Below are 23,813 nucleotides of genomic sequence, written 5' to 3'. Positions count from 1 at the left end.
AGAAGACAACCAGACAAAAATGATTACCCTCTAGAGAGCTGTGTATTTTATTATATAATATCTGGCCCATGTTGCCCCATTTGCATTAACCACAAAGCAAGAATTCCATGGAGCATGTGACATTTCAATTCCCTGGCAATAGAGTCTGACGATCTTATTTGACATTAAACAACCAGCACTGTCAAAAGGGCAAAACATGGGTCACAATCACGTTTCTGAAATGCTGATGATAATAAAAACCTGTGCACTGACCTCATTAATGAAAGTCTGGGCTCCCCGTGGGCTCAGGAGGAGGATGGCCCTGCGCAAGGTGTCCCGGTAGCGGTTCAGCTCCTCCGTTTTCATGGTGGTGAAAAGGTTGGAAAACACTCTGCTGATGTTCCTGTCCACTTTTTGTAATGATACATCAAGTCCCAGCCTGGAGGCCTGGTCCAGAAATCCCTGCAGTCCACGTATATCTGCAACACAGAAGGAGGAGGGGAAAAAAGGTAATTAATTAATTAATTAAAAAGAGACTATAAAAAAGCCACTTGCATGAACCTCCTCCAGTTAGGCAAGCAGCACTAATTAGGTATAAAAGACTTTTTTTCATTTTGTTTCCTGCAGTGCTTTCTCAAGAAGAGTATTCCACGCAGCCATTCTCCATAGTTAGTGCCAACAGGGAAACTCCATGAATTGCCTTCCCCTGCCAACAGGGAAACTCCATGAATTGCCTTCCCCTGAGGTCTGAGAACAACTCTTAGCCAGCTCATGCATTTGGGTGGCTCTGCAAGCCTCCCCTGAGGCTCAAGGCTATGGGATTTAACACTGAACAAACAAAGTCCCACCCCAACAGCATCACGGGTCAAATGCAGAAATTTGGGAGCAGATAAATAAGCAGGGGATAAATTACTCATACCTAAACTTCTCACTTCCTATAACCTCACACAGTTGCTTTCCCAAGGAACAAATACAAGATCCAGAACATACACTGCCTTCCTTTTGACTTACCCTTTTTTCCCTGTCCTGGAAATAACCTGCCTAATCACAGATTTTCCATTTATCCATAAACTCATATAAGAATACACAAAGCCCCAGTGTAATGACAATATATTTTAGTGTTTAAGAACAAAACAAAGTGGTTCAAAGAAGATAAATCATGCAAACAAGTCCCTTCAAAACATGTTCCTTTGAGCTCTGTGCCTCAACTTCAGGATTACTTGAAAAAATATATTTTCCTTAACCACAATTTTGGCCATTAACATGAAGGAATACATTTCATATGTTCATGCTGAAATCTGCTTGCTCAAACTGTGTTCAATCTTCATTTATACTCTCAGCATTTGTCTCTAATAAATGTCTGAGGTTTTATTTTGTAGTGAAATTTGGAACAAGAAAAAAAATCAAACCTTATATTGAACCAGGTTGCTCTCAAAATTAGCAATGGCTCAATCACAGCTGTACCATGTCCTTAGAAATCCTTAATTTTATGGGAAAAACGTCTAACTTGTCATGAATAACAAAATATTGAAGCCTCTCACATTCATTTCTCACACTTTTGTCATTAAATTTCAGCTCATGGGTGAAGCCAAATGGAGGAAGTTAGAGCAGGTTTACTGGTCCCATAGTGAAACCTTCTCTTCAGAAAATGTCACTGTACCTAACAATCTCTTCAAACTACATTGTACCAGCTGGTGGATAGTTTGAGGGGTTTTAAGTCCTGAAGTAACCACGTTGTGACTCTGCTCAGGTCAGAGGATGGAGCCCAGTGCAGCTGAAGGCAGGAGCACTCCCTGCTGCCACACCTGAGAGGGCTCTCACACCACCCCCGAACATGGTCTTTCATGGCCACAGAACACACAGCTGAAGCCCTTGTCATCCTCCTTAAAAAATGACATATGAAACCCAACATAAGTAACACCTTGTGAGGATACACCAGTTTAGCTCATGTGCAAGTGCAATGTATTGGGGCCAACTACCAAATGTCAGATCAAAAACAAAAACAAGCTGCACTGAGTAGCTTCATACCTCTATCCAAACATGAAAATGCGTGTTCATGCGATTAATTTGGCTTCAAAAATCAGCTGAATTACAGAGAAACATCAGAAATAGTAGAAACAAAATTTGGGTTGTGCCAACAACAGCAGTCTCTGTACTGAGCTTTTAATTTTGGGGTTTTTTGACGTGATCATGCAGCCAGCCAGGCACACCATCAGGAAAGGTGCACTCATGAGGGCTGTGCTGATCTTCTGCTGCTCAACTCAGGCAAGTCTAGAGCAGCTTTGTCCCACTGTCACAAACCTTAGACTTGCTCACCATCCTAAATCCCCAGTCAGGGGGAAAGGAAGGTGTTTATTGTTATGCAAGCATTTCTGGAAAGCAAGAGGACTTCAGCACATGTATAACTGCTAAATATTGCAGATGTGCTAAAATAATGACAGTGACAAACAACTATAATTTACTGGTTAAAGCATTTCACAAAAGTTGTCAAAGTCAGTTTGGATTTCGTGAATTTACATTCATTAGACAGCATTCATTACTATACCTGTGCAAACTTTGTGGATATGTGTGACATAAAACAAAAAGATTTTACTTTCAATGATGTTTAGTCCTTCAAAATTACTGCAGTGCTTAACAAGCAGTAAGAAAATTCCCTTTCTCATGGTTTAGTAACCACTTGTCTTTCTGTGCAAGCCTCCAAAGGAAAGCTGTTTACAGAAGATTAACTGTGCTGATATTGCTCTGGGGGGTTTTTGCCTCATGTTTTCAGCTGACCTGGTGAACTGCTGGTTAGAAATGTTCTCGAAGACAAGTGCAAAATACTTGATGCACTTGGTCAGACTATCTGGACTTGGAAGGGCATTGTATATTCCCTTTCAAACCCTTCCCCCAAGGAAAACTGACTATTTTCCAGTTTGAGAAATGGAAAGGATTCTGAGTTTTTCCAGCTAGGTGAGAAAGCAAAATCTGAGGTGGATGAGATTGTCCAAGCTCAACTGTGCAAGCACAATCTGTGAGTTTTTCACAGATAGAAGTGAATGTGAATTTATTCAGTGTTGGCAATTAGAAAGAACTGTGTGATGATACCTTCCTGAATGCTGATATGCCTGCTCCTACTTGACACAAGGAAAAAGAAGAAGGCTTGGTGGGAATTCAAAGGTGGAAGTGGGAACTGAAGAGAATTGTTTGAAGAGGTGAATAACAACTTTAGGTGCCTACATAATGGAATCTTTTTTCGCAAATAATTATTCACAACAATTACCAAGAGGGCAATCATTTCTTAAAATGTATCAGTACACAAATACACAAACACATGCTCATATGCAGGAGCATCTGTTTATAAGACATAATAAATTAGGCTCAGTCTTATTTTATCTGACATCACACAAGGAAGTGAGTGCCCTCATTTTTTCTCCTCCATTTAGAAGATCACAAGTCCATGCAACACTAAAGAAAAAACCGAGCTTTGCTCCACAGCAACTGAAATTGAAATATTCACAGGTACAGTTATGAATTTCTTTCTACTTCTCATAATCTAGGACTGCTAACCCTTCATTTTCTTCAACACTAAAAGGAGTTTGATACAGTTCACATAGAATTTTATTAAAATAAAGGGTTCTGTAAACAGTTTTATCCGTTAAAATACAATTGTTTCCTGTTTCTTGTAGTCTTAACAGAGATTTTTATTAAAAAGTTTGGATTCTAATATTAGAGAGTTGTCAAGGACCACTGCTAATGAAATAATCCTTGTGCCCATTTCATTTCACACTTTGTAGGCCAAGTATAGCAATCCAAATTCTCACTTCAGTCTAGAACAAAGGACAGACCAGTTTGATGTGGGTACACAACCTACAGCTACCTCTGCCTTCAGTCTTACAATTACTTGCTTCTCTCAGGTTGTAACCTACACTTGGCCTTTGAAATCACATAATCCTACTAATTGCCCTTCTGATTTTAGCATGCTTAGCATCAGGACTTTCAGAGGCAATATTTGAACATTTCCTGTTAGATAACATCAGTTTCTCGAAGAGGATGAAACACTTTAGAAGAAAAACTGCGCTAGAGAAAATACACTTCTTCTAAAAGGGATCCATGACACCACACAATAATTGGGTAAGTTTACAACAATCTAGTGTCAAACACAACCATGGAATCAGCAGGCTGGAACTGGAACTAGAAAAAAGTGAGACAAGTTTAAAAAAAAGGTAAGGTGAATTTCTTATGAACTTTGTGCCTCTTCTGTTACATTTGACCAGAGAGAGAATAGAATCTGTGTCTGAGAGCCTTCATCCTAATGCTGACAGATAAACCACATGTGCAGCTCTGACAACAGGAGGACAGGACAATTTTAGGGATAACAATTACAAGGAGGGAAGGAAAGCTTTGATACACTGCTAAGATATGAATTCTGTCACTGTGACAACAAAACTAATGCTTGCCATAAATAAAGGGCTTTATTGTGCTATAAGGAATAATGGAATGTATAATTTCCTGCTGGAGGTTAGGTTGGGTACTGTGCTGGCTGATTGGAACACAAACGTAAAAGAATAGTACTAAATGCGGCATTACCTACCTATAAAGCTCATTGTCACCTACAAAGCACTTCATTTTTATTACATTATTTATAACCTTTTTTATACAAAAAAGTTCCTAGAGTTTACTGTAGCATTCATCTTTCATGAATTTACAGGATCTGATTCTTGGCCTTGACAAAAGAGCTTGAAGCTATTATTTCTGTGTGAAATAGCTGTGTGGCTGGGCACAGCTGGCCTTTTAGGATGGCTCATTGCAGAAAAGAATTTCCAGGAGGTAAAGAGTACTATATCGTCTTTTCAACACCAGTTCCTAACCCCACTTGACAGAAATGGAGGCAGCACATGGCCAGGAAACATTTTACTTTGGGTGGAAAACAGCTGGAAGCAAACTGAAGTCCCAAGCTGGAGCTGAAGGCACAGCTGAAGGAGCAGCAGGATATAATTTCACACCCTGTCATCCTCATCCAAGCAGATTCTGGGAGGAATAAATGTCGTCACCGAGTTCTGTTTTCAAATAACCTACGCAAATCCCTTCACTGGTACATTTGTAAAAGGGAAAAATAAATAAGTGTGAAAAACAATGAGATCAGGCAGGAGATGGTGAGGTTTGGAGTTCTCATTTGCAGATTGCAGGCTCTACACTTCACACTTCTTTTTCCCCAGTGTCAGTTTTATTTGAGTGTTGTTTTGATGATTTTAAAGCAGCGAGAAGAGTATCAGGGAGGCTTGGATAGTTTCATTATTTTAGCGTTTATACACTTGCAAAAATAAGTTTACCTTTTCCAAGAACTGAGGATGGGTATTCAAGGCATTGTTCTTTATACTTAAATTTCAAGAGAGAAGAAAAAAGAAGTTTCATCTCTCATTCAAAGATATATTTTATTGTCATTTTGATTCTCTTCAAATTGGACAATTATTTCATTTCTTGGCACAGAATAAAACACACATCTCCAGGATTCATTGATTTGAAAGATAACAGATAAGCACTCTGAAACATGTTTCCAAAACCACTTCAGTTTCGTGGGTTTCATTCTTTTTATTTTACATTGGCTGTTCTCCCTAATTCTCACAGCTGCCAATTGTTTGCATTGCAAAAATAAGGGATAATATGCCTGGTGTTAGAAACAGAGACACATATCCTGATGATTAGTCTCCTGCTGCATTGTCAGCTTTCTGAATAAATTATTTTCAATACCATCTTTGTGTCCTTGATGCAGATAATAACCCACTTGAAGGATTCGAACATATTCTAGAATTTTAGAAAACTGAAAGTGGACATACTTCAGAAGAAGCTCTTATTATTCCGTCAATAAATAACAACTTTTTTTTCTCCAAATGCCAGAAAGACTACTATAAATGTTTCTGAAAGGAAATTATTTTGTCCAAATCATCTAGAAGAACCAGATTTTGAACAAGCACTGAAACTTTCAATCTAAAATACTCACAGAATGATTTAACTGCTCAAATAGAGTGATGGGACCAGAAAGTGTAACAATGTAGTCTGTTACAATAGACATGACTGCATTAATATTAGAACATAAATACTTAGTCAAGCCAACTAAAATGTGAAATGATATTAATAAAATATACTTTCTACTTTTTTTCTCTGCTCCTACAATATCTCCCCAAGCTTGTATTTCTCACTTCACCTACATCACTTCCTCAGGTGTCTTTGCCTGCCACATTCCCACAATCAGTGCTAATATAATTTTTTTCAACAAACATTAGAACTCACATTTTCAAACTGTGTCTAATTTAGTTACCTCACTCCTAATTAGGTTTTAGTTCAAGAACTTTCTACTAAAAAAACACCCTTCACTTCTCGTATGCTTTTAGATATGCCAGAGTTCACAGTAACACCTCTGCAATTATATCCCAATTTCCTTGCCTTTTTTTTATAAAGAAATTAAGTCAGTAACAAAGTAGTAATTATTATAGCAAGTAGAGAGAATATCAAGTACAATAAATCCATTAATTAAATTGGATACTTTTTACTATTCAGCTTAGCTAAGAAAAGTTGGACCAAATGAGACCAGACAGGAAGTTCTGCTGCAATCTGTGACCTGCCTCTGATTCACAGAGGGTCAACCAGGAGAAACTGTGGGTGCTTCCCTTGAATATTGTCCCAACAATTCAGTTTGCAGTGCAAGCAATTCCTCAGGTAGGTGTGGTTTCTCTGTATTTCTATGCACTAATGATCCATGAAACCTTACAAAGCTTTCTCCTCTACACAACAGCTCAGCTTTCTTTAAGCAAATGTAAACTTTAAGCATCCAAATCAGTTGAAAACCAGCATAAAAACTTGGGAATTTTCAGAATCCCACTGGATCTCCCATTTCCTAATTTTACCTTTTTCTCCTGAACAGTCCTACTATCAGGATCAAGCACAAAGCAACATTGCCTGACCAAACAAGCCTAGCAGCTGCATAGTCCCTTCTCAAAGACATGAGAGAAAAGCAAAAAATGAGATATTTCAGGGGAAAAAAAAAAAGCAGATGGCTATCAGAAATTTAAACTTTGAAAAATGCATAGAATATTGATTCACCATTTAAGTTGGGATCACAGACTGACCTTTGACCATCTGTGCACAGAAACAAAGTCCTATCATGTGTGTTTCAATCCAAGCATCAGGGTTAACCAGATGCAAACTTCTACTCTGAACTCCTTGTAACACCAAAGGTTGAAGTTTCTATTATGGCTGCGGAAATTTTCCATACTGCCCACATCAATATTATTTTCAGACTTGCAAAGATAAAAACTACTTTGAATAGAGTCAAATCACAGGTTATTTTCACTCCCAAACAGATGGAAAAGGGACAGAATGCACCATGAAGCCAGATGCGTTGCATGCGTAAACAGATGCTTTCAGACTCATCATAAAAGGTTAAAAATATTTAAGTTACTGTGCACAACTGATGTTTCACACCTGAAACAGCTGATCCAATGTGAAGGTAACTGGAGCTTCTCAGGAGGCCCAGAAGCACAAAAGCCTTTTAAAGGCTACAACAGCCCTTTCACATTTAGCATGAAAGGTCAGCTACAGGTCTCTCCTGCTGGATTTTAACACTTAGCATTCAAAAGCACAAGGGAAAGCACCTCAGGAAATTCATTACAGTTGGAAAAAATATGTACATATGCTACAACTGATGTAAAAAGGGAATTCACTGAAGAACCAGCATTTCTATTCAAATCATCCATGTGATTCTTCCAAGTGCAATAATTGCCAACTGCTTGCCCAATGGTAAACCACTGAAATGAGCTGTAATAGCTTCTCACCCACTACTACTGTTTATATATTAAAATACCTTTCAAGACACTGCAAAGTGCAACCGCTGTATCCTCCTGTAAGGCCAAAAATAGCTCTATTAGCAGAAAATATGCTTTGCTGGTGTGTAGCCTCAATTGAAATGAAATATTTTTCACATTAACTAATTTCAATCATTGCACTAAATTGCTGAGTTTAATATTTGCTATGACTGACTACCAGAAATCTAAACATCAATCCACCAGTACCTTAAGAAAGCACATCTTTTTTCTCTTGAAGGGCTGAGATGCAGCTTTCTGAAGTCATACTATTTTACATGAATAACGGAATAAATAGTACCCATTTAAGATGTTGGGACATTAAGCCTGTCAGCTTTCACAGAAATGTAGCTGTTACTGTATGGAAACTTTGGTTATTGTACTTTGACATTTGAAGAACACCCTTCAGAAATAAGACCAGTAACCCTAAACTAGGGATGAGCAAATGCAAGCAAAAGCATCCCAAAACAAACTAAATGTGCCAAGGGAATACCTGAAATAGAGAAGCAAAGGTTCTCTCTTCTCATTCAGAGAAAATCAGAAGTCACCTGAGGATCTGAGAGATTCATTCTGTGTGTGCATAGACAAGTGTCCACCAGATAAGTCAGAAGCTCATCCCTTTGGATTTAATGGATGGCAGAGAGAGTCTCTCTCTTGTTTAAGTCACCTTTAAATACTGCACATTCTGATCTCAAGAGAGGTGGCAATGGAATTACTGCAGATAAAGAAATTAAATCAGACCTTGAGGAAAGGCTACTGGCAGGGAGACCTTGTCCTTTCACACGCGTGACAGTAATTATTGTGTGTGTTCATACAAAACCTTTCAGCTAAGGATCCCAATGTACTTCATAAACACCTGGACAGTGTAAAAAAGTATAAATGCATGACACAGGAGCTTGTTGCTCTTGTCTACTTAACTCCAAGTCAGCAAATAATAATTCAACACTTTATAGGTACAGCCTCCCTTTGAACATTGTGTGAAGTTTTGGGGCACCAAAATATGAGATATAAAGCTATAAGAGAGTGTCCAGGGGAGGCCATGAGGATGGGGAAGGGCCTTGAGGGGAGGAGAGGCTGAGGTGCCTTGGTCAGTTCAGCCTGGAGAGGAGGAGGCTGAGGACAGACCTCAGTGCAGTCACAGCTTCCACCCGAGGGGCAGAGGAGGGGCAGGCACTGATCTCTGCTCTGTGTGACACTGACAGGAGCCAAGGGAGGGGCCTGGAGATGTGCCAGGGCAGGTCAAGGCTGGATATCAAGAAAAGGTTCTTTACCCAAAGGGTGGTTGGGCACTGAACAGGCTCCCCAGGGCAGGGGTCACAGCCCCAAGGCTGACAGAGCTCAAGGAGCATGTGGACAATCCTCTCAGGCACTGATGGGACTCTTGGGCATGGTGCTGTGCAGGGCCAGGAGTTGGACCCAAGGATCTTTGTGGGTCTCTTTCAACTCAGGTTATTCTGTAATTCTGTGATTGGAGAAAGTTTCTCTCATTTCTGCATGTTCAAGTAAAAGTTATGTGTCTAGGCACACAAACAGCAGAGAGGCCATCAGAGTAAGCTCTAATGCTGTTGGCACCCTCCAGGGATGGAGTCTTCACTGAGCTAACATTCTCTGTAAGGTTACTGTTTCTCTACCAGTCTCATATTTTTCATAACCAAGTCCTTAATGATGTTCATTTTGTACTACCTCCCATCTCCTGCGCTGCCACTTGGGCAGGTTTCACTGCAATGCTCACTTTGCAGAGCATTCAGCACCAGGTGGCTCAGGGGCACTGAGCCTGGTCCCCAGGAGCCCTCCCTGACCAGGTGGGCAGCTGGCTGCAGCTCTGCCCAAGGCTCTGTCACCAGAGCACAGGCACCAGATGGACACAGCTCACCAGGAGCCTGAGATGCACAGAGCTCACTGCCCTGCCAAGCCCATCCTGAGCCTGGACAACGTTTGCTCACGTGCTGGCAAGGCAAGGACAACCGTGGGCATATTTTTAGCTCAGAAACAGGGAAGAAGGACCCTATAGACAATATTTTATTTACATTACGTCCATCAGGCTGTAATCAGTATGGTAGTATTGGCAGTTTGATTTCCATGGATAGCTGTTTGACTCACAAAGAGCATTTTTATACAGACACTGAATTTGGAAAAAGAGGAAAAAAATGCATCCTCCTTTAAATTCCTTATTTTTAAAGCCCATTTTTGCAATATAGTTTCCATAAACCTCTGCAGAAAAATGCAAAGGGATAAAAAAAATCAATTGTAGACTCCTCTTTTCTCCAGTGTTTTCTGACAAAAGCGAGATGAGAAGGATCCCTACTGAGATAACAAATCTCTTGGCAGAAGAAAAAGGGAATTGAAAATAAAAACGAAGTTCATGTCACATCTAATGACCACCAATTACTCCCTCTTGTAGGACTCTGCCAATAACAAAGAAAGAAAAAAAATCAATTGCCAATTATTCATTTGCATCATGACAACTACTGTAGTACAACGGCAAACACAAGTACTCCATTCTCTAACAAAAGAACTCTGAACCCACAGTGGGAGGAAAAAAACCACATAACCAACATGCTAGAGAACAAAAATAGATCATCTTGGTTTTGTTCATCAGCTAAAACCTTCTCAGGCTTCCCTCTCTTAGCTCCATGGGTAATGGTTACTGAAAAGACAACTGGTCACTCTGAGGTGGAACACTGCAGCAGGACCACTGTCAGGAGGCTCTCCACTCATCAGATTGCAAACACTTTTACAAACTGAAAAATGAGATGTTGCAGGCCTTACCCTCACAAACATTCAAGTCTGTATTTTGCACTGTGTGAGGAATCTCAATGCCAAGTCCCCTCCCACGTACAAGATCTCTCAACATATGAATATAGCGCATAGTTACTACACACTGCAATTTATTCCTTTGATGATGATTATCAGGACAAACACTTAAAATGCACAGGAGACACTCACACCTTTCTGGATGTGAAGCCATTCTTTCCCAAAAACAGCAATAAAACACACAAGCAAAAAAAGCTTCTCAGCTTTTTAATCCCTGCTCCTGTGCTACTCTTCCCTCCAAGCTACAATCCTGATAGTTTAACAGCTGATGTTCATGATGGAATATCTGGCCTTTGTGAAGGCCCTGTAGACTTTTTTTTTTTTTTAAACTTTATTTCTACAGAGCAACAGCAAAGAGAAATATTTACAGGCTTAGTACAATAGTGTCTCTTCATTAAATACTCAGCTGTAGAAAAGGATAATGGTAAATAGATACCTGAGGAGTCAACTCTACACATCCAAAAGCAAGACCTGTTGGGGTTCTCAGTCTACTTCAGTGGCAGCAGGGGAGCTCTATTTGCCTGTTTATGAAACTGGGGCTTCCTATAGCATCTCCTTTATATGTACTTACAAGTAAATTAATTGAGAGATCTATCTGCCTCAGTAAATTTAAATTTGATTGTAACACTCAGATGAAGCAACTCAACTCCCCCCAAATCTGACAAGCTTTTATCCACTTATCCCAGCCATTAATCTGAAGGCCATTTAGGAAGTCCAATACACCCTAAGGTTAATATTTCAAGAGGTCTTACTTTTATCCCCCCTAATTAACTTCATTCCTTAGCTAATGTCTTCTAATTTACTGGAAAGGAGTCAGGCAACTCCAAAAGTCACCAGAGGAAATGTCACCATTAGAAAAGGATGTGAAGGACATCTCTGGCTGAGCAATAGCAAGCAGGTGCTGCTATCTTTGGTGGGTGCTGGCAAATCCACACATCTGAACATAGCTCACAGGAGCAGACACTGGGCTAATTTCAGTTACTTTAAATAAAGCAATGGCTTGGAAAAGGACAAGATGTTGTGCCAGAAAGGATAGGACGATATTTTACTGCCAGACATCTCAAAGTCCATCAATCAGGTACAGACAAGACTAATGTAATTACTGACTCTTCTTTTTTCTAGTCTTGTGGAGAAGCTGGAAAGGGGAAAACAGAAATCCCTCCTTAAGAAAATATGACAATTGCTATAATGCACTGAAAGGAAAACAAAAAATATTAAAACTATAGCTAATAAATCCACATTACTTTCACATATTCTATTTTCTGAGGGAAAGAAAAATCTAAATCTGCTGAGTTCACAGGAACAATTCAACTATGTGATGTTTTATAAAGACATGGAAAGTCTATTTGAACTCCGGATGAACCACACAATATTTTTATCTTTTATTCTGCTCTTCACTCCAGGCAGAATCAATTTCAGGTTTTTATTCTGGGGATACAACACATCAACACAGCACATAGCTTTAAGATAACTTCCACATAGTTTAATTAATCATAAAAGGAGCAGATGAGAACTAACAGTTCTCATTCTACTAAATTTTTTTATGCACCAACTATAGGTAAGGCCTCTTGCAGCTGTCTCAGGGTTTGAGTTTATTGATCATGACAATCATCACATTATGTACGTTCCTAAATAATATGTTCAAGCACTTCTGCATCTGAAACATATTTGGTTGCTATAATTAATAACTTGAGGCAGAGGGAAGCAGTGTTAGAGGCTTCTTATCAGGAGAATGTGACCCAAATCTCTGAAGGGCAACTTAAGAATGCCAGCTGGAAATCTTTGGAAGGCAAAATAACACTGAATAATGGGCTTTTCGGTTGACTGTTTTGGAGTGGGTTTTTTTTTTTTTTTTGGTATGGTTTCTTTTTGGTTTTGGTTTTTTTTTTTTTCTTAGATTTCCTTGTAATTTCATCCTTGCAATTTCCTCCTTTGAGCAAAAATGAGGTTCATTTCAGTTCAGGTATTTCTTTAGATCTCTTCACTCACTCATATAATCATTTTTCTCACTGTCAAGAGGTGCTCTTGGTCAGACAGTGCATGAACAGACTTCAACTGCACCATCTTCCTCCTCACCCTAAACATTCCTGTATCCCCATTCACTTAAGATGCTTGTGGGTCCCTTCCAGCTCTGAATATTCTGTGGTTTATTTGGATGCATTTCCTGACACAGCCCTACACTGACTTCCACAGCAGCAGAGACAATATAGCTGTAAACTTCAGGGAACGAGACAGCCATGTAAGCTGCTGGAAACACCCTGATTTCAAAGCCTTCTAGCAAGAGGCTGCAGATACAGTTTCACACTTCATTTCTCCTGACATGTCCCCAGAAACACCGCTGTGCGTATCCAGTGACAGTAAACCACACGCCCCAGCCACCTCCGAGGCTTTCATACACTAGCTACTGTTTCCATGAAAAAGAAACATTTTTTTCCCCCTGGAAACAAGTGCTCAGTGTTTGTATGAACAGAGGTCTTCTGCTCAAAAGAGTGGAATGAATGATCAGCAAAATGTGCTTTAACACCGGAAAAAGAGAGAGCTGGAAGTTGAGCTCTTGAGATTTAGAAGGTCACTGACTGTATTCTTTACAGAGCAGGACCTTTTTTTTTTTCTTTCCCTTTTTTTTTCTTTTTTTTTTTAATGTAGAAAGAGTCTAATAAAACTATCAGTTTTAATATATCCAGGTCTCTGGATATATTACAATAGCATCCTGATTTCTGCTTTCTGTCATCCACTATCACTAAGTTTTATAAGTAAACGAACAAACAGACATTTTTCCTGTACTTTCCAAATTTAAATAATAATTTTTCTGATTTATACTTCAATTATTGAAATATACTGCTTTAATTGGCCTTTAATGAGTGAAATAAACCCCTCTTCTCCTCTTACAGAGACCCCACTCATCCTTAGATGAAGTGATCCATGACTGATTTATTGATTCCACAATGATGAGAGATTTACTAAGAACACATATAAGTATGTATATTATATATATAATACATATATTATATATATAATACATATATGTATATTATATACATATATAAGTATATATTATAATAATGGGTGTGTATATATATGCACACACACTTAATGTATATATACATACATATACATGTAATGTCTGTGTGTGTGTGTATATCTATCCAAGGACTCTTTCCCAGTCCCATGATGATAAATTTGAGCAAAACCATAAAATCTGCTTAAATCTCTGTAGCACAAGAGGCAGGAGGGGTTTCCATTGCTATAGCAATAAACAGCAAGCAATAAAAGCATTTCCCTTGAGCAGCCATGGTAATGTGTAAGTGCAGATGCTAAAGAAAAATATTAGGATGAATATAGACTAGTTAATTGAGGATAAACATACCAGGGGAAAAAAAAAAAAGAGCCTTTTTGAACTTTGCAGTATGCTGATGACAATTTGAAGAGACAGTGAGTAAAAAAACCTACTTAGAAAAGAAGAAACTGAATCATGCAAAATTCCCAGTGGATTTAGTGAAGTGCATAGTCCCATGGGCTAAAGAGATGTGAAGAGAGATAGCAAGGTTGACTGTGAAAATGAAAGAACTGGACACTGAAGAGTGCCATGGGAATATTGAGGAAAATTCTTCCAGCAACAACTAAAGAACAGAAAGGAAAGAACCAACACAAAGTGAAGTGTATCCTCAAGCCTGCTACTTCATTTACATTTTTGACCTGGTTCTGAAGAAAGAAAACAAACAAATGAACAAACAAAATCCAAAACCACCTACAAACCAAAAAGGAGTTGAGAATAATCAAAATTAACTGCTCAAAAACTTTTTTTTTCTGATTTTATAATTCACTCCTGCAAATTTTTTTTGGTGGCCTTTATTAAACACAGCCTTTGATGCTTTATATGATGCTATGATACTTAATTTCTATTCATCATTTTTTTATCCAACCTCTCCCTTATTCCCACTGCAATAAAGAGTCACTTTGATTTACAATTCCCTTCAGCCATTATATATAGTTTTATATACATACACATTAAAAAAATTAATAAAAACAGAATGAAAGTTCTTATTTCATAAGGTACGTTATTTAAGACAAGGGTTTGAACTTTCTTTTTTTTGGTTTCTAATGGCGTTTACAATTTGAGTGTGACACTGTCAGTGGAAAAATTAAAATAAGCTACAAATATAGCCTTTAAAGATACAAGCAGATGTTTCTTGCATTTTCTACATAAATAAGTGGAGAGCCAAAAGAACAGGCTACACTAAAGAGACTTAAAACTCAAGGTTGAATATCATTCTGTTTTCAGAAACTACTACTTTCTCCTTGTTAAAGACTTTCCAAAGGTCTGCATAGACACTCAAATATCTGATGTCTCAGACTCATCAGCTGTCTGATGTCTATTTTTGTTACAGCCTGCACTTCAACTAATTTGAATGTCTCATATTAGTGCTCTAATTATAGATTTCATATAATCTGATTACTGTTACAAACATAAGGGTCAAGCTCCTCTTAAAGTTGCCTGGTTTCTTTTAGGCTCTACAGAAAGTAGCTGAAAGTGATGTTAAAATCAAAGTTTGGTTTTTTTATTATGCAACAGGGAAAGCAGTAATTTCATAATTTTGTTTTCAATAGGCACATATAACTAATGGCAACCTAATAAAATTAGAGTTTATTTTTCTTCACAGCCATAGTTATCAAATTTTAATGTCATTTTTTTGGTGCAGTTCTCTGGATTCAACTGCCTCCATCTATTCACTTCTACTCCCAGAGCAATCTCACTCTTGTTCCCCACTCACATCTCAGTCATTCCCTTCCATGGAATCATTAATGGTCTACAAACTTATCCCCTTGCCCCCCAAAAAACACTCTGCTCCACCCTTTAAAGTGTCTCTGTAACAGGGGCTCAGTGGAACAGCAGGTAGACTGTCCTGAGCACTTCAGGCCAGCCAGGCTGGCCACTGCCCTGTGAGGAACGTGGCCAGGCAGGGGCAGGGAGCTGGAGAGCCCTAAAGCCCTTCCTGACTCACAGGGTCTCACTGCTGCAGGTCCTCTCAGCCCAACAATTGATAAAAACAAAATGAAAGTTCATATTTCATAAGGTACATTACTTAAGACAAGGGTTTGAATTTGGGTTTTTTTCAATTTCTAACTGTATTTACAATTTTAGTGTGACAATGTAAGTAGAAAAAGACTGCTACAGGTGACTCTAGAGCACCATCACCAGTGTTCCAGGATCCCACCCTGTGTCCCTGAAGGTCTCTGCAGTCCCTGCCAGCTGCACATGAGCTTTGCTGTTCCCACACCTCCCAGGGCTGCTGCAGCAGGGGATGGCAGGGGGACGAGAGGGAAAGAGGCTGTGAGAGCAGGGAAGGAGAGGAAGCAGGGGGTTTATTCTGCAAAGGCATCCCCTGGACTGGAGAACCACTGCCTTGCAGGATGGGACCCAGCTGTGACTTGGAACACAAACAACCAGCTCCTGAGGGTCCAGTGTTCCACTTCAGCAGCACCAAAGTCATGCAAGGGGTTAATAACTCATGATAATCAGGCCAGGATTATTCCCTACAAGAACAAATACATTCAGAAAAGATGTTCTTCCAGGTTTAGTAGTACTTTTTTTTCATACATATAGACTGCTGCAGAATTAGGAAGGCAAGATTCCACAGCACATCAAAATCCCCCATCAGTTTGGGTGGCATGGTACCCTGCCTTTCACATGGACTCTGAGGCTCAGTGTACACAAGCTGTTAGCTCAGTGTCCCCCTCTGCCACCTCTCTGTTTGCCTGACAGAGGCTAAGATCAGAAAAGACAGCTTGCTCTGACATTTCCAGATGGAGAAAGAAGCAGGCAAAGCCAGTCCATTTGGATAGAGGTGGGATGGCCAGCTCGCAGAGAGAAAATGCCAGCTCTCCATAGAGGAGCAGATGAATTTTTTTCATGGCTCCCTGCTGCTTTGATCCTGAATAATCTGTAGCTAACTGTGTTCATCAGCCTGTGCTCGTCAGGCTGACATGCCCTTCCCTGCAGGTGGCCATCCCAGGAACCATCATCCAACTACTCTGCACAGGCAATAATATTAGGGAAGCAATGGCAGGGAACCTTTTGGTACTAGCAGACTTTGATCATGATAATGCTTATTAAATCTGATACTCTGGATGAATACACCCAGTTTTATTATTCAGCTAAGGAATTGTATTATAATGCACATAGATGGTCACATTCTGATATTAACCAAGTGCTTGGGCTATGGTGAAAGAAGTAAAACAGACATAGGGAAAAACTTTGAAAAAGCTGTCAAGTGAATAGAGCCATGACTTAAGTGATAAGAACACTCAGTCTTTTCATCACATCAGATAGGGTACACTTAGAGAGAGCTGAGTATTCTGACCACCAACAGCGTGCCTGGAAATGCAAAAAGTTACCTTGTGATTAAAATGTGATTATACCACTAACTGTGATGAGTCTTCATCCGTTTTAATAACTTGAACATTACAAAGCTAAATTCTGTATGTTTATTACATGATTATTATTTTATAAAAAATCTTGAAGGTAATGAAGCCAGAAAACAAGAGGTAATACTTCCAGACTCCATTTTTACTCTTAAAAATGCCTAAATGATGCAAAGGCATCTGTAATTGTGATTTTAGATATGTTATTTCCAACTACAACTGGAAGAAAAGTAAGTATTTTCAACATTCTAGCATTTATTTTTATCTTGGAAAAAAAAACATAATATCAAACGCACATTTGAATAAATAACTTGCCAATGCTCTTCATGGAGCTTTATTTCATTATCAAGTTATCATGAATTTACTTCTTTATGGCAGCCTAACTTGCATGTCAACCACCAGTGATAGGCCCTGTTAGCTCTTCATGAGAGAAGATTAATTCTCAGAGGAATTACATATCCCAGCAAAGTGGGAAAGCGAGGAAAGAAAAAATTAGAGCAAAATTATTTAATCTTTAGAATTGTATTAGAAATAAACCGGAGGAGATCTTAGAGGCTTCCTACACTTAAACTATTCATCTCTGGCGTCTGGCAAGTCCCTCAGGATCATTTTCATTGACATAGAGGTCTGATGTTGTAAAGAGGTGACACTTGTGACAATTTCAGAACTTTCCAGTCTATTCCCCAATAAAACTGTTAAGCTCCTAGATGCTTTTAACACTATTCTAAAAGAAAACACAAAAATTTAATTCTGGATGTCTCTGCCTCCACTCCCCATCTAAATCATTTAGAGCATTATTTTAGATGGTTATTGCAAGGACAAAATGCTTTAAAGTGAGTAAATTACCCAAATTCTACATTAACAGCAGTGATATTCACTTAATTTAAATAGATCATTAAGAAACACATCCACAGGCTCAGAAATCCCTTGCATTTTATCTTCATTAACATCCAAGCATCTGTGGACCTGGCAGTGTTTGGTTAATGGCTGCACTTGATGATCTTAGAGGTCTTTTCCAACCTTAATGATCCCATTCAAAGCGAACCACATTAAAGGAAAAGCACTCCCACATCACCAGTTTTGTCTTCTCTGCCTTGTCCACCAACTGCATCTCTGCACAGCCCAGTAAAAAGCTGAATATGCCTTCTCCTTTTTTACTACAATGCATTTTACAAAATTATTTCAGCAGCTAGTCCTGGACCAGGGCAATGTGCTCTGCTGTACTCAGATATTTCAAAATTAAGTGAAACAAGGATTTTTCTCTTACCACAATTTCCCTATTTCAGATCTGCCCTGAACATCAGTAACTGTTGCCATAAGCCACTATAAATCAGTGTGTGAACTGAAGAAAGCTGACTCCATCCCAGCCAGACTTCTACACAAGTCATCCACTGCATTTCCCTTTTAGCAATATTTGTTGCTGTTCCATGCCTTGCCCTGCCTTAGAACAGCCCCAGAATTTAACAAAAATAATGAATTTTCAACCCCACAGTATAAAGAGAAAATCAAAACGGCACCATCAACTCAATTTTAAAATTAAACAACAGCAAGGTTTCAGTTATTAAGACAAAATTAAGGAATATAAAAATCTTTAACATCCACAGACTGATAGAATAAAACCATTTGAACCCCATGACAAAATCTATTTCCTTATATTGTTTACTGCCAGCATGAAGGAACTTAGTCTTTAGAGTGACTTATTAGAAATATTACCAGTGATTGTATTCAAAAATCAATTCCTGCTGAAAATATAAAAAATCCCACTAATTAAAAAGCTATATTGGCAAAATAAAGCTGGCCTAATAGGATCCTGGAAGAATCAATCACTATAATCATCTGCTGCCATAAACCCTATGAGAAGATTACAAACGTGATGCTTCAGAGGAGGGGAAAATTCTTTTAAAATATAATTTGAACTTTACTTCTGAAATACCATGACCATCATGATCCATCACCCACAGTCACTGCCCAGCCCTACAATAAATCAAAGCTATGATTCAATGGTTACAATCAATCTTTTGAGAGCAAACGGTGCTGCCATGTCCAGTACATGCATTTCAGATTATTCATGATGAAGGCTGTGCTAGTAAACGGCAAGCAAAAAGCTGAGAGAGAACACACAGGACTAATAAAACCTTCCACAACAACTAATTAAAGCAAAGAAACTGAAAAAGACAGAAAAGCAGCGCAGAGGTGCAGCTGAAGCAAAGCTGTAAGGCCTAAGCTGTATGTGAGAGTGTGATGGTTTAGACATCAGGAATTTAAAAAGCTTGCTCAAAAGAGATGTTATATACCACTCTATCAGAGAAAGCAAATGACCTTGCAAGAAGTTCTAGCTGTGAAAGAGTTATTCAGGTAGAAAAAATGACCAATTACCAGAATATAATTGGTGGCTGTTTTGCAGGAGCGTCAGAAAGTGAAGGTCCTAGGAATGGATTTTATACAGGAACAAAGTTATTTGCCCATTTTTCAGCTTGAGAAAGGTCCATTTCAGAGTACTCATACTTACAAACAAGAACTCAATTTTAAAAATCTGACCCAGTTAGACCTATAATACATTTTAAGTCTAATGTAAGCCTATAGCTAAAAAAATCTCACTATGTATGTCCAAAAATCCACAAGTAACATCAGGTTAAATAATCTACCAAGCTATTCCAGAGACTTTTCAACCATCATCTTTATGTCTACTGTATCTTGCTACTAGAAAGCATTTTGACAGTCTCAGTTGCTGTGTTGAAGAACCACCACAGACAAGGTACTTAAAACAAATACCTGATACAAAGACTTTATTAGGATAAATTATTTTATACTTGCACTTCCAAAAAGTAAATCTAAATTCAATAATTGGAATAAATCATCTTCAGGATTTGCTCAAACAATTCAGGCAATCTATCTGAAGCCTTCCACTTCCATGCAATAAATTGTGAGAGGCAAATCATGAAGCACTGTTTCCAAGTAGTCTATCCTCCATTCACCACAGAGGCTGAACTTTTAATAGAGGAATTGCTATCATTTCCTGTGAGGAATTAGAATGGCTTTTCTCCAGTAAACTGTATATGTCTGTTAAACAAAGTTATGATGGGATAAAGAAGACAAACATTTAAATTCAATGTCAAGACTTTTCATTTTAATTTAAGCAATTTCCAGTTTAAAGGAAATGAATATCCAAGAAAGCATTTACAATTAATCCTTCCCTTCAGAAGTAGCACTAAAATTCAGTTAGGAGTGAAATATGATTATTTCACTTCAAATCTTGTAATCTAGAATAAAAAAAAAAAAAAAAATATTCCATTATGTATTTACTTGGCAGTAGCTCAACAGAGTAAGGCACCAAAGTCCTTAACAGAGTTCTAAAATTCTAATTTCAGCTTTGCTGCTTTCCCTCATAAACTATAGATCAGTGATAATTATAGTGCCAACCTACATTTTCTTTCTTCAGATTCCAAGTATAAATATCAGTGAGGAGTACCACTATATTTTAAGGTAGGAAGAAACTGCAAACTCTCTGCCTGCATAAAGGTCATGTTACCTCTTCCTTTTCTAATTCAAAATGAGACATTTGAGAACAGACAAAATACACAGTTCAAACAAAGTAAGAGGGTTAAATGTCATTTCAACTCTGTCTCCAATTAGTGCACACAACAAGCATTAATATTAATGGGGGTTTAGGGAATCCAACCAAACAACCTGAGCACAAAACTCCCATCAGCTTTGGAAGGGCTGGCTTGGAAAATTCTGCTTGTCATTTTGACAAGAATAAGAGTGTAAGAGAATTTACTATCCAAAGTGATACAAGCTCATAAATTTTAGCAAATTGGCATGTTCTAAGAAGACATTTTTCTGCAGACAAGCCTTAACATTTCTGACCTGCTCAAATGCTAACTCATCTTCCAGTATCCTTCCCATGTGGCATTTCTTTCATCCCTTTCTCTCTAGCTGAACTGCAGAAGCAGTTTCTCCATCCTTTCCTGGAGACTTAATGGCTGTACATTGGGTCAGCCAAAAAGTAGCTGCTCCTTTCTTCATAATATTTTTACTGTTCCCTGCCAACACCGTGATTTATTCTCCTATTTTTGATGTCAAACATGTACCCTTTGGAGCTTTTCTAGCAGCCACTGCACTTGTCCCAGTCCACAAAAAATGCTGGTTATTTTCCTGCTAGACTGTATCACCCCTGTGAGGAAAACTTTCAGCAGCACAAGTGACAGTCTGTCAGCTCAAGCTTGGAGCACTGTCCTTCCTCATGCTGTTCCCTCTCCATTTTCCACTCTGCTCTTTTGCAGTGCTACCCCAAAACCATCAATTTCATCTGCCAAGCGTGCAAGTTCCTGATATCTACCCACCTGTACCTTTTGTTGCATTTTCAGGAACTTCTACAATTACAAATTTCTAAAACTAGAATTTTATCCTCTCAGACTACAACACTTTCTGGACATGAGTCTTGCTTACAGAAAAGCCAGAAATCTCTGAGAAATTTCATCATTAATTACAGATGCATATGAAACAAAATTAATACACTCCCATGTATTTCATTTATACATGTTTATACACACACAGGCATTCTCTTACCATGTTTTTGTGTCACTTTAAAAAGTTCATAACAAAGTCTGGCAACAGCTATTTAATGGCTGGGAACTCAGCAGCGATTTGAGATGAACAAAAGCTTCTGTCATCCCCAATGCAGAATGAGTGAGATTTCAGTGGGTACCACCTTATGGCCCACCTGCAGCACTGAGCAGAAAAGCACCTGAACTGTCTGGGACATGGCCCAGTGCACACTCTTCAGTTTTTGCCATTCTCACAGTGCAAAGCTCACAAGAGTTTTGCACCACGATGTTTAGACCTCTCCTCAGCAAGGTGGAAACTCAGTAAAGATGCCCCTAGGAGAGCATCCAATTCTACAACTATGAGAAGTTTGTATAAAGGTAGCACAAAGCTTATTTGACTAATAAAAGTTGTAATAAATTCACCAAACGAAGGGATTTTGTAAGATCCCAGCTTTTCAAAAGTTATATGCACCCACTTTGAAAAATAACATAGCAATAGGAGCAATAAAGTCCTCATTTTGAAAACTACACTGTACAGATTCAAAAAGTTATCTCTCTTCTAAGAAGAAAAACTCTCAAGGCCTTTAATCTCTCCTCAATCAGATACCATGATTCTTTCACTGTTTCTTCCATTTTAGATGGAACAGGAAAAGTAAAGGGTAAACTGGACCACTTGAAAGACCTATTATCTGCTTATTACCTTACTGACTTTGGCTCAGTGTGCAATTTCTAGTGGATTGTTCCTGAAAATAGCCCTGCACTGACAAACTCCTGGAAGGAAATATTACTCCCAGTGGCAGCATCAGCGAGACATAACTTACCCTGAGCTGCTCTGTTTCTTGGGTTACTCGGCAGGCGGCCACAGCCCATCACAAGCTCAATCTCTCCAAGTAACCAACTCCTCTCCTTCAGCATCAGGTATGAATCTATCAGCAACCCTGGCCCAGGAAGGTCTCTGCTGAGACACCCTGCTCCATGTTCCATTTATGCATGGCATCATTTAAGAACAAATCTATGAGTTAATATACAGAGCTCACCACTGATCATAGCCTTTTTAATAAGGCCCCTGAACAGTTGCTTTTAAAACTGTTTCTCCTTAAAAGTTTTATTTATTTGCAAAAGCCTTGCACACTCCAGGAATTCTGCAACTAAGTAGTGATTTGAAGTGAAACATTTATGCTGTCCTTGTCACCATGGCACCCAGCACATCCCAGCCATTTATTTGATGATTCTTTCCTGTTTACTTATTTCAAGCATGCTGGGCCAGCATTCATGAAGAAAATTCCTTTCCTAGCTTAAACATATAATCCTGAAGATTTCAACACTAGCTTGCAAGCACTTAGCTCTACAGTTTCCACTGATTTGTACATTTATAAGTGAAGGCAGAGGTTGGAAAATGTGAGGCTAATATCACCTGTCTGACCACATCAGGTCTTATTGCTGGCTGTGACACAGCTTCTGAGCACGTAACCACTTTTCAGTAGTGCTAGAAAAACACCCTCTATAGTACGTTGTCCTGAAGATAAATAGGACCACACCAAATGATTCAGTAAACAAGTTACACAGATAAAATTAGATTAACCCTCAGCGCAACATGTTGTATGGGCTTCCTGAACAAATTGTTTTACAGCCTCCATCCCTTCCCCCATCACTCCACCAACTCAGGCTTCACATCCTTCAACCTCTGCCACCTCACAGGTGCAGACTAATGCTCCCCCAACATATGGCACATACAGAGACTAAATCAATCTCCCTTTTCTCCCTGTCTCTTTCCCCAAAATGAGGTCAGACTTAGCAGAAAAATACCCGTTTTTCTGTACAGCACTGAGCTGTGCAGTGCCTCAGACAGGACAGGACCATTTCAGGAGCAGGGAAGCAGGGCTGTGCACTCACCTGTCCCAGACCTGTGCACAGAACTGCTCACACCCACTCCCCTCCCCATGTGGGACTGCCATGCTCCCACTGTGCAGCATGCACAACAGGAGCTCAGAAAGATTCCTCCCTCTTTCATATTTTTATGCCCTGTCATGGTAATCATGGAAGGCGAAAGAGAAAAAGGCAATACATGCAACTCCTGCCAGATTAATTTTTTTTCAGGCTGGTGGAGAGTTTAAAAAAGAAATTTAAAAAGCATGATTCACTTCCTATTATTCACTGTGAGATCCATTCAATTACTGCTCTAACAGTACATTGGAGCAAGGATAGCTCAGAC

The 23,813-nt window shown here is 38.9% G+C and overlaps 1 protein-coding gene across 1 annotated transcript in view; it reads right to left on the bottom strand.

The window, feature by feature from the left end:
* The window catches only part of GRID1 (glutamate ionotropic receptor delta type subunit 1), a 483,165-nt gene that overhangs the window by 214,746 nt on the left and 244,606 nt on the right, over positions 1-23,813 (bottom strand). Inside the window, exon 4 of the mRNA XM_054277149.1 lies at positions 253-458. Within this exon, the coding sequence (XP_054133124.1) occupies positions 253-458 (206 nt within the window). The remainder of the gene's footprint in view (positions 1-252; positions 459-23,813) is intronic.

Source organism: Melozone crissalis, unplaced genomic scaffold (genome assembly GCF_028551555.1).
Source record: "Melozone crissalis strain CALT ecotype California unplaced genomic scaffold, PUWL_Pcris_2 ptg000019l_1, whole genome shotgun sequence".
In the NCBI taxonomy this organism is placed as follows: Eukaryota; Metazoa; Chordata; class Aves; order Passeriformes; family Passerellidae; genus Melozone; species Melozone crissalis.
Note: the sequence above shows the minus strand (reverse complement) of the source record. Positions and strands in the feature narration are given on the sequence as shown.